At 43.4% G+C, this 11,455-nt stretch overlaps 1 protein-coding gene and 1 long non-coding RNA gene across 3 annotated transcripts; one reads left to right on the forward strand and one right to left on the reverse strand.

Moving 5' to 3' along the window:
* The first annotated feature begins 384 nt into the window (after positions 1-384).
* LOC123484882 (putative nuclease HARBI1) lies at positions 385-1,976 on the forward strand. Of its 2 annotated transcripts, XM_045215612.1 has the most exons (3): positions 385-1,097; positions 1,208-1,510; positions 1,738-1,976. In XM_045215612.1, exons 1-3 carry the CDS (start codon positions 385-387, stop codon positions 1,778-1,780), a joined length of 1,059 nt encoding a protein of 352 aa, XP_045071547.1. In that variant the 3' UTR covers positions 1,781-1,976. The 2 variants fall into 2 exon arrangements, with proteins under 2 accessions (XP_045071547.1, XP_045071546.1); XM_045215611.1 differs by having other exon boundaries at positions 1,208-1,976.
* Positions 1,770-3,200, reverse strand: LOC123484883. The gene is made up of 3 exons (XR_006658765.1): positions 2,236-3,200; positions 1,993-2,131; positions 1,770-1,861 (listed from the first exon to the last, which is right to left on the reverse strand). It is a non-coding gene; the product is annotated as an uncharacterized LOC123484883 (long non-coding RNA).
* Positions 3,201-11,455: the final 8,255 nt, after the last annotated feature.

Raw genomic sequence — 11,455 nt, forward strand, 5'->3', positions numbered from 1 at the left:
GCAGCGATACGCCATCCCATCTGGTTTGGGCTTAGTGGGACTATCATTTGTTTTTCAACAGGACAATGACCCAACACACCTCCAGGCTGTGTAAGGGCTATTTTACCAAGAAGGAGAGTGGAGTGCTGCATCAGATGACCTGGGCCCGTATCTCTAAAGAATTTTTGTGCAAAAAGTGGCTCCTAGCGGCCAAATTCTAAGAAAATTCTCAGAGGCATGACGTTTTCTTAGAATTTCCCCTAAAAGTGACACGAAAATCCCAGTTAATATAAAAGCTATTCCTCAAGAGTCCTAGCGCTTAAAAGGGCTCCTAAGGCGAGATCTGCTAAGAGCAGGGAAGAGGACTTTTAGTGGCTTAGGAGTTACCCTAAGCAGCTGCACAAAATGGCCAACAGAGGAGGCAGGAGAGATGTCCTGCAAACACTGGATGACAGGGAATTATTGAGACGCTACAGATTGGATCGTGCAGGAATCATGTTTGTGGTGGATCTCCTTAGAGATGCAATTACTTCACCAACTCGACGCCACAACGCTATTACACCGGAAAAGAAAGTAATCACAACCCTGAGGTATTTGGCAACAGGGAAAATGCAACAATGCAGCAGTGATGACTTGGGTCTGTCCCAATCCTCCGTCAGCAGAGTCATCACCCAAACACTGACAGCTTTGTCACAACCTAATATTGTGACACAATTTGTTTCATTCCCGCTGGATGCCCGCACTTTACACACACATAAAAGGGCATTTATGGACATTGCAGGATTCCCTGGCGTTGTGGGTGTAATTGATGGAACACATGTGAGAATAATTGCGCCATCAGAGGACGAGGCTGTCTTTGTTAACAGGAAGAATTTCCACAGCATCAATGTGCAAATAGTGTTCAATGCGGCCTGGAAGATTTTGGACATTGTGGCTAAATGGCCAGGCTCCACACATGATGCGAGAATGCTCTCCGAGAGTGGCATCAGACAGCTTTTTGAGAGACGCTATGTGCCAGCTAATTGCCACTTGTTAGGGGACAGTGGCTACCCATGCAAACCATGGCTCCTTACACCTTACCTCCAGCCACGCCAAGGGCCCCAACTAAACTATAACAGGTAAGCCAAACAATACAAAAATCATGGAAATGAAATGCAAGCAATATGTTAGAGCATCCAAGTAGTGCAATATTTCCATCAAATAATTAAAGGTCTGTATTCTATTGTAGGGCCCACAAGACAACAAGAGCGGTGGTGGAGCGTGGCATAGGCCAGCTTAAGAGGCGCTTTCATGTTCTCCACGGAGAGGTGCGGCTGAGGCCTGAAAAAGTCAGCAAAGTCATCATAGCCTGTGCAATATTACACAATATTTGCAAGGTTAGACAGATTGCAGAACCTCTGGAGGATGGCGATGAGGATGAGGATGGAGACAACGATGAGGATGGTGGTGAAGAAGATATTCACATTCCACAGGGGAACCTAGCCCAGAGTGGACTGCCTTACAGGGCAAACTTCACAAATTTACATTTCAGGCAAGCTGTAGCCCCATGTCATTTGAGAACTTGTGATGGTATTAAGAACTACCACAGTTTTACTGCACATCACCTGCAACTGTTAAATGCAAGACACAGAACACAATCTCTAAATGGTTTATTTTTTAGGTGTTCAATTTTAAGGCGGTAGTACTCCTCCTGAAGGGAAAGGACTTTTTTTGTTGTTCAAACACATCAATTGTGAGTTGCAATCTTCTCTCCTGCAGGGATGCTGACGGAGCAGGTGCTGCGGATGGGAATGGTGTTTGATCCGCCGGGCTATCCTGAGTAGCAGCTGCAGATGGTTCAGGCGGCAAACTTGATGGGCCCGGTTCTTGTGATGGCTCCATGCTACAGAAATACATAGGCCTAGTTTAATTATTGTTTTGATTAAATTAATTTAATACAATGAGCATGGATAACACATGAAATGGCTTCTGCAATGAATAAACACTGTTGATATGAATAACCCTGTGTCCTACCTTTGCTGCATTTCAAGGGCCTGCATCATTGACGTGTCAATGCCTGTTGGCAGCCCGGTGACACTGACCTCAGAGTGTCCCAGGACTTGAAAGACAGTGTCGGCCACCTGGGACTGCCGCTTTGCAGGTGGTCCACCCCCTAGAAAGAAACAGTCAATGAACACAGTACTTAGGCATGTAAATTAACTTTGCCAGCAGGAGCAAATTGCCAGATTATGTGGTAGGCCATAGTATTTTGCTCACCTGTGAGTGAGGATTCCCGCTTGTGTGCTGCAATCTCATCTTTTGCCTTGGACTGCAGCACATACCACCTTTTCTCACAATCGTCGCCTGTCCGCACCACCAGTGGAAAAGAGGCATTGATTGTTTGGGATATTGTGTCCCAGGCGCGCCTCTTGCCTTGGCTAGTGACAGTTGGGCCAAATTTTCCTCGTAACATACCTTTATGTTCGTTCACCAACTGGGCCAGCAACAAACCTTGCTCCTCAGTCCAGTTCGGCTTGCGATTCCTTTTTTCTCCATTTTCTGTGTTTGTAGGATATTTGTTAACAAGCCTTCATAAATAGACCAGCCAGCAATCACAGACATTGTTAAAAGCTGAGCTGTGTTACCCTCGTTAAGTTCACACTGAGTTGTAACGTTGCAATTTCTACTTCATTAAGGACAGCCCCTTGAGATAGGCCATCTTGTTTTCAATGGGGTCCATATGGAAGTGAAAGTACAAAATATGCCAGCTAGGATATTAATATGAGCAAATGAGACACAAATCATTATTTGAACAGGGTGTAATGAGCTTAAGTTTTCACATATTTTAGATTCTAATGTTAGGCTATAACCCCTACAGCTTACTATTCATTTTCCAGATATTTTCTTGAATGTGAAATATTATTTACAATTATAGTCTGCATAAGATTAGAGTGTATAATTATGTTTATTGATTTGAGGGTACATCCTTTGCTCATTATCACCAAAAGTTCATTTTCATCAAACTTGTAGGATCAACCAATCACGGCTTTTGAAATGATGACTCATACCTAGCAACGGGGTCAACCACACCTCCTCACTAAGATAGGATTTTTCATCCATTCCTGGCTCAGAGTTCACTGAAAATGTTCTGGAATCACTTCTAAGCTAAAACTCCTGGCAAGGAATTTTTAGGTTAAGTTAGGAGCTCTCTGAGAGGATTCTCAGAATCTTTAAGGATACGGGCCCTGGCCTCCACAATCCCCCGACCTCAACCAAATTAAGATGGTTTGGGATGAGTCGGATGGCAGAGTGAAGGAAAATTAGCCAACAAGTTCTCAGCATATGTGGGAACTCATTCAAGACTGTTGGAAAAGCATTCCAGGTGAAGCTGGTAGAGAGAATGGCAAACGTGTGCAAATCTGTCATAAAGGCAAAGGGTGGCTATTTGAAGAATCTCAAATATAAAACATATTTTCATTTGTTTAACACTTTGTTGGTTACTACATGATTCCATGTGTTTTTTCATAGTTTGGATGTCTTCACTATTATTCTACAATGTGAAAATAGTAAAAATAAAGAAAAACCCTTGAATGAGTAGGTGTGTCCAAAGTTTTGACTGGTACTGTATATATTTATTTCCACTTTGAAATGGTACAACAAAGACGTTTGGAGGTAGAGGGCTCTGACAGAGATCATTGCAGCGCGGTCCGTATTTTTCATGTTGAGGGCGGTCAGACAGAAAACGTTGTGATAAATATACTTGTCCCACAGATTATTTGGAAACGGTGTCTTTCTGCTGTGTATGCGTTAGCCTAGCTATTGTACTAAAAGCACCTCTGTCAAATTATTCACACACTAGCCTACCAGGCTACCTATGAATGGGCGAATAAATCACGTGGCAGTTATCTTTCCAAGGAAATTCACTTAAATATAATTAGGCTATAGTTTACTACAGTGTCTGTTAATAGAAATAAGTTGGACGCTCAACCAACGTGAGTCGAGGTGAAATCCCAAAATGTGATTATCAATATAAAGCAAAAGGCGCAACATGGGGATCGAGTGTTGAGTCTTCTCCTTCTCAATATATATTAATTATCCATTTATTTGTCTCTGACTGAAAATATTCCTGCTCCTAAAAGACAGGCTATATCCTACATGCAAAACGTAGGTCAAGAGAAAGTGCAACGGACCGCTCATCTTTCTTGCTGTTTCAAGTTCAGCAGCCATTCCTCTCCTAGTTCAGCAGCCATACCTCTCCTCTCCTAGTTCAGCAGCCATACCTCTCCTCTCCTAGTTCAGCAGCCATACCTCTCCTGTCCTAGTTCAGCAGCCATACCTCTCCTCTCCTAGTTCAGCAGCCATACCTCTCCTCTCCTAGTTCAGCAGCCATACCTCTCCTCTCCTAGTTCAGCAGTCTCTCCTCTCCTCTCTTAGTTCAGCAGCCTCTCCTCTCCTAGTTCAGCAGCCATACCTCTCCTCTCCTAGTTCAGCAGCCTCTCCTCTCCTCTTCTAGTTCAGCAGCCATACCTCTCCTCTCCTAGTTCAGCAGCCTCTCCTCTCCTCTCCTATTTCAGCAGCCTCTCCTCTCCTCTCCTAGTTCAGCAGCCTCTCCTCTCCTCTCCTAGTTCAGCAGCCATACCTCTCCTAGTTCAGCAGCCATACCTCTCCTCTCCTAGTTCAGCAGCCTCTCCTCTCTTCTCCTAGTTCAGCAGCCATACCTCTCCTGTCCTAGTTCAGCAGCCATAACTCTCCACTCCTAGTTCAGCAGCCTCTCCTCTCCTCTCCTAGTTCAGCAGCCTCTCCTCTCCTAGTTCAGCAGCCTCTCCTCTCCTCTCCTAGTTCAGCAGCCATACCTCTCCTCTCCTAGTTCAGCAGCCATACCTCTCCTCTCCTAGTTCAGCAGCCATACCTCTCCTCTCCTAGTTCAGCAGCCTCTCCTCTCCTCTCCTAGTTCAGCAGCCATACCTCTCCTCTCCTAGTTCAGCAGCCTCTCCTCTCCTCTCCTAGTTCAGCAGCCATACCTCTCCTCTCCTAGTTCAGCAGCCTCTCCTCTCCTAGTTCAGCAGCCTCTCCTCTCCTAGTTCAGCAGCCATAACTCTCCACTCCTAGTTCAGCAGCCATACCTCTCCTCTCCTAGTTCAGCAGCCTCTCCTCTCCTCTCCTAGTTCAGCAGCCTCTCCTCTCCTCTCCTAGTTCAGCAGCCTCTCCTCTCCTCTCCTAGTTCAGCAGCCATAACTCTCCTCTCCTAGTTCAGCAGCCATAACTCTCCTCTCCTAGTTGGGCAGCCTCTCCTCTCCTCTCCTAGTTCAGCAGCCTCTCCTCTCCTAGTTCAGCAGCCTCTCCTCTCCTAGTTCAGCAGCCTCTCCTCTCCTAGTTCAGCAGCCATAACTCTCCACTCCTAGTTGGGCAGCCATACCTCTCCTGTCCTAGTTCAGCAGCCATAACTCTCCTCTCCTAGTTCAGCAGCCTCTCCTCTCCTCTCCTAGTTCAGCAGCCATACCTCTCCTCTCCTAGTTCAGCAGCCTCTCCTCTCCTCTCCTAGTTCAGCAGCCATACCTCTCCTGTCCTAGTTCAGCAGCCATAACTCTCCACTCCTAGTTGGGCAGCCATAACTCTCCACTCCTAGTTGGGCGTGCCAGATCAGGTGAGCGTTTGGTCTCAATTAAATAAAGTAGTCTATATATGAATGGATGGAGAAGCACGGGCAGTTATCTTCCCAAGGAAATTAACTTCCTAAATATTATTAGGCTATACAGTTCCTATGGAAAGTCTACACCCAATATAACTTTTTTTCACATTTTGTTGCTTTAAAAAGTGGGATTGAAATAGATTTGATTATAATTTTCCGTAATTCATCTACACAAAATAATGTCAAAGTAAAAACAAAATTCTACAAATTTGTACAAACAAATACAAAACAATAACAAATAGTAATTGTGTGATATGAATGACTAACCCTTCCTAATCCACAATAATGACCACCTGCAACCCTGTACATGTGACTATTCACAATAATCCCCAATAATGACCACCTGCAACCCTGTACGTGACTATTCACAATAATCCACAATACTGACCACATGCAACCCTGTACATGTGACTATTCACAATAATCCCCAATAATGACCACCTGCAACCCTGTACATGTGACTAGTTTTTCATACTGGCCCCCCATGGGAATCGAACCCACAACCCTGCCGTTGCAAACGCCATGCTCTACCAACTGAGCTACATCCCTGCCGGCCATTCCCTCCCCTACCCTGGACGACGCTGTGCAGTGCAGTGCGATGCAGTGCCTTAGACCACAGTGACCACCTGCAACCCTGTACATGTGACTATTCACAATAATCCACAATAATGACCTAAATGAAAGAGTGAAAGGAGAATATAAATATTTCAGATCTTGTTTGCAACAAGGCACTAAAGTAATACTGCAAAAAAATTAACAGGGCAAATGAATACACTTTTTGGGCCTAAATGCAAAGCCTTAAGTTTGGGGCAAATCCAACATCACTGAGTAACTGCCTCCTTATTTTCAAGCATGGTGATGGCTGCATCATGGTAAGGAAATGCTTGACATCGTCAAAGACTGGGGAGTTTTACAGGATGAAACGAAACGGGAGATCCTAGAGGAAAGACTGCTTCAGTCTGCTTTACACCAGACACTGGGAGAGGAATTCACCTTTCAGCAAGACCGTAATCTACAACACTAAGCCACATCTAAATCTGTGGGAAGCTAAAAGGCTAGCTTGCTTACAGTTTTTAGCAAGCTGCTAGTGGAGTAGCCTACAGCCAACTGGCAAGCTGCTAGTAGAGTAGCCTACAGCCAACTGGTAAGCTGCTAGTGGAGTAGCCTACAGCCAACTGGTAAGCTGCTAGTGGAGTAGCCTACAGCCAACTGGTAAGCTGCTAGTGGAGTAGCCTACAGCCAACTGGCAAGCTGCTAGTGGAGTAGCCTACAGCCAACTGGCAAGCTGCTAGTGGAGTAGCCTACAGCCAACTGGCAAGCTGCTAGTTGAGTAGCCTACAGCCAACTGGTAAGCTGCCAGTGGAGTAGCCTACAGCCAACTGGTAAGCTGCTAGTGGAGTAGCCTACAGCCAACTGGTAAGCTGCTAGTGGAGTAGCCTACAGCCAACTGGCAAGCTGCTAGTGGAGTAGCCTACAGCCAACTGGCAAGCTGCTAGTGGAGTAGCCTACAGCCAACTGGCAAGCTGCTAGTGGAGTAGCCTACAGCCAACTGGTAAGCTGCTAGTGGAGTAGCCTACAGCCAACTGGTAAGCTGCTAGTGGAGTAGCCTACAGCCAACTGGCAAGCTCCAACTAGCTGCATTGTACCGATAAGTCATTGGTAGTGCATTATTGTTTGTTTTCCGCGATTGGAAATGCATTGTATTGGCATGAGGAAGTGTTATTACGGTAATTAGCAACTGTTTTGCATTGGATTGTTGGGTATTGTGCATGTAGCTGTGTAGCGTTGTCATGACTTGCTATTTATGAATTGTCCATGTTTGTAAAGCGGTGCAGTAGCCTGTATTCTTGCTGCAAGACAGCCGTGCCTGGCTGCAAATACATTGTGTGTAATTGTACTATCGATTATTATCGATCCTGTGTTATCAGCAAGCGAAAATAGTTGTGCCCCCCTTAGTCATTTCTGATGCCCCCTTGCCGAGTTCATCCTGCCGCCGGGCCTGGCTACGAGTAACCAGCTAAACTACACAAATGATTTTCCAAAAGTCAAGGACCATTAAATGCGCGCAGTGTAAAAGCATGAAGCAGGCCACAAAGACCCATTATAAAAATGATTAAATTAATCTAAACTCACCTGATTCATTGTAGAAACGTGTGTTTATGGTCGATTGCAGAGTTCAGGCGAAATTAACTATATGTTTATCTCTAGTCTACGGACCTTTTTAGATCAGGGAGGTAGAGGACCGAGACGTTATATTTCAACATGTGACTCTCTGCCTAAAGTCACAAGACAAAATGGAGAATAGAGAACATGTGAATCCACCTTCACTTCCGTTCGACTGAAAAATAGGACTTCCGCCAACATACAAATAATAATACAGCAGTAGTCTGCTTAGCTCATTTTCAAAAGTTACAGTCCGATATCATTTTAACATTCCTCCTTTGTTCAATCATGTTGTCTGGTGTTGTACTCTGCACGGAGCGTAAAGTCACAAGAGAAAAGAGCCAGGCTCCGCCTTCACTTCCGCTCAACTGAAACGTTGGGATTCGGCCAACATACAAATAATTTTTATTTATTTATTTTATTTAACGTTTATTTAACCAGGTAAGCCAGTTGAGAACAAGTTCTCATTTACAACTGCGACCTGGCCAAGATAAAGCAAAGCAGTGTGATAAAAACAACAACACAGAGTTACATATGGGGTAAAACAAAACATAAAGTCAAAAATACAACAGAAAATATATATACAGTGTGTGCAAATATTGCAAGTTATGGAGGTAAGGCAATAGATAGGCCAGAGTGCAAAATAATTACAATTAGTATTAACACTGGAATAATAGATGTGCAAGAGATGATGTGCAAATAGAGATACTGGGGTGCAAATGAGCAAAATAAATAACAATATGGGGATGAGGTAGTTGGGTGGGCTAATTTCAGATGGGCTGTGTACAGGTGCAGTGATCGGTAAGGTGCTCTGACAACTGATGCTTAATGTTAGTGAGGGAGATAAGTCTCCAGCTTCAGAGATTTTTGCAGTTCGTTCCAGTCATTGGTAGCAGAGAACTGGAAGGAATGGCGGCCAAAGGAGGTGTTGGCTTTGGGGATGACCAGTGAGTATTGGGGATTTATTATTCTCCTAAATTGATGGGATGACTAACTTAGAAAGAATTCATTCTTGACTGGGCTAATGTAGGTTGTGACACCTGGCAAGGCTGTGATTGATGTGAAGAGCTGTTTTAGAGGGTAAAATGAGATAAGTATTGTGTCTTCAAATGCTAGACTATACTGGTTCTTTGATCTGTGAACCTTCCTTGGACATAGGAATGATGTCTAAGGGAGCTGGCTCTTCTCACTATGATAGGTTGTTATGATAATCTTGTGCCTGGCTGAAGTGTGCAACAAATGGCGCCGAGGAGATGAGACCAACCCCTGAACCAACGGATTGGCTGAGAAAGTTTAAACCACGCTCAAGCCTCTACTCTAATTGGCCAGCAGAGAAGTGGGAAATTCCCTCTGTCAGAGTATTTGAGTATTGAATCTGAAACAATGTGTTAGTTGTCTGGGGTGTCCTGCGAGTCATCTCAGAGAGCCCGTATATACGAAACATCATATTTACCATTGAAGGTTTTTGCATTAATTAAAATAACTAGTATATCTTAGAAGTCGTGTTGACCTCTTTTGTTCCTAATACCAGATTTGAATTAACGCGACTTTGACAATTGGTGACCCCGACGCGGTCTGGTAGAAGGGACTTCGCTGGATACTGTCCGGCCCATTTGGTCAACTCTTTAATCGAACCGTATGTTTCACAAACTGCCCGGGCTTCTAAAAAGGTAAGCAGATACCTATTGTTAAATAACTGAAGATCTGCACATTGGCTTTATCCAAATTAATTTTGTGAAACAACTGTCTGATGTAAGTGAACTAAATTATGAAACTATTATGAGTAGATAAGCACAATATTGTGACATGCAAGCCTTTGCTAAATGTGATGTTTAAAACCATGGTACCAGAGAGTGTTGGTTCTACCGGGAATAATTGGTTTAAGTAATTGCTATCGGCAAGGTTCGTAACTACGACAGTACGACTAAGGTTCGAAGAATTACACCGACAAGGTCCGTAACTGATACGGCTAGGTTCGGGAAATTTTAGATAAATACTAGCGACTGGCAAGGTCCATAACTTCGAGGATATGGCTAGGTTCAGCGGAGAATTTTTTAAAGATAGTAGAAGAAGCTGTGTGCCCAAATAGATTGTGTGTGGAATATAAGTGTGTCATTTATGACTGTGTGACATGGGTGTCATTGATGACTGTGTGACATATTTGTCTGTATGATAGGATTATGACTGTGTATTGTGAGTGAGGGCGATAACTGTGTACTATTTTTGCTGTGTGATAACTGTATACTACGCTTAACTGTGTACCATTTTTGGCTGTGAATACAAATAATATTTTAAAACAGTAAATAATGAGATACAAATAGGAAATAAGGTTTAAATTGTGCAAACGTTAACAAAAGACACCCATAGGAGGTACTATAAAAAGTTAGACAGTACGAGTGTTGTCGTATGCATGAAAGTGTGAATGATAAACCTGTATACCTTGATAGAAAACAAATTGGGAATCAAAGACGTTTGTGGCTGTTCAAACGGTATAATTTGGAAATAACTGTTGGATTTGTGGTTGCTTAAACCATATAACCCGTTAAAAACAATTGGGAACATAAAACTAAAGTGATGAATGAGTGTGACTGAACTAGAACGTTTGAATTGATATATTTGAAATATAACATTTGGTGTTTGACATAGCATAATACTGCTTTTGAATAGTTGTGTCGAAGCAATTCGGTTTAGTATTTGATTTGACGTTTGATGTTTGACCGTGCAAAATACTGGTTAAACAATTAGACCTAAATAATTTGGTTTATAAACGTGCACCAACTTTAACTAATTATGTGGGAATTATTTGATTTAAATAAATGGACTGGAGTGCTTTGAGTAACGGCGGAATATTGGAGGCGCGCTGGGATGAGAAACAGCTCCTCAAAAAGCCTGTTTCCCCCTGGACAAAAAAGGTAGAGTTGCGAGGGGAGGGGCTGGAGAGAGCGAAAGTGTGGCTTTTGGAGCCATGAAAAGACTGGGAGATGGCTGGGAACGCATGTGGGTTTCTGACGAGAAATGTTCTGAACTTGCTCACCCGAGCGTCATGGGTGAGAAAGTAGAGAATGTTTACATTTGCATTTTTGGTAATTTGGCAGACGCTCTTGTCTAGAGCGATTTATGGGAGCAATTGGGGTTGAGTGCCTTGCTCGAGGGCACATCGGCAGATTTTTCGCCTGGTCGGCTCGGGGATTGGAACCGGCGACCTCTCGGTTGTTGGCGCGGCGCTATTGGTCACTAAACTGCCAGCCGCCCCATATGAGTTTAAGATTGTGGCGTTGTTGGATAATATGATTGGAATAAACTGACCATAAGTAATGTTGTTTTAGACGTAATGTATAATATAGTACAAAGCAAATAGAGGGTTAAATTGAACTAATTATCATGGTAGAGCTAACGTAGTACAGTGAGGGAACTTCATTTTGTGTCAGAGGGTAAGATGAGATCATTAATGGTACTATTAGTGGAAATCTATTTATCATTTCAAGGCATGGAGTAACAATCTGCATTTATGAGTGTAAATTCCACGACTGATGTGTTGATTGAATGGGTACGATGGAGTATTTGGTTTGGTAATGTTGAATGGACTATTTGTAGCGTGTTTATGGGTTAAATAGAAAAACTAAATCATACAATAGGGAATCAAAA

This window comes from Coregonus clupeaformis, unplaced genomic scaffold, assembly GCF_020615455.1.
Source record: "Coregonus clupeaformis isolate EN_2021a unplaced genomic scaffold, ASM2061545v1 scaf0483, whole genome shotgun sequence".
Lineage (NCBI taxonomy): Eukaryota > Metazoa > Chordata > Actinopteri > Salmoniformes > Salmonidae > Coregonus > Coregonus clupeaformis.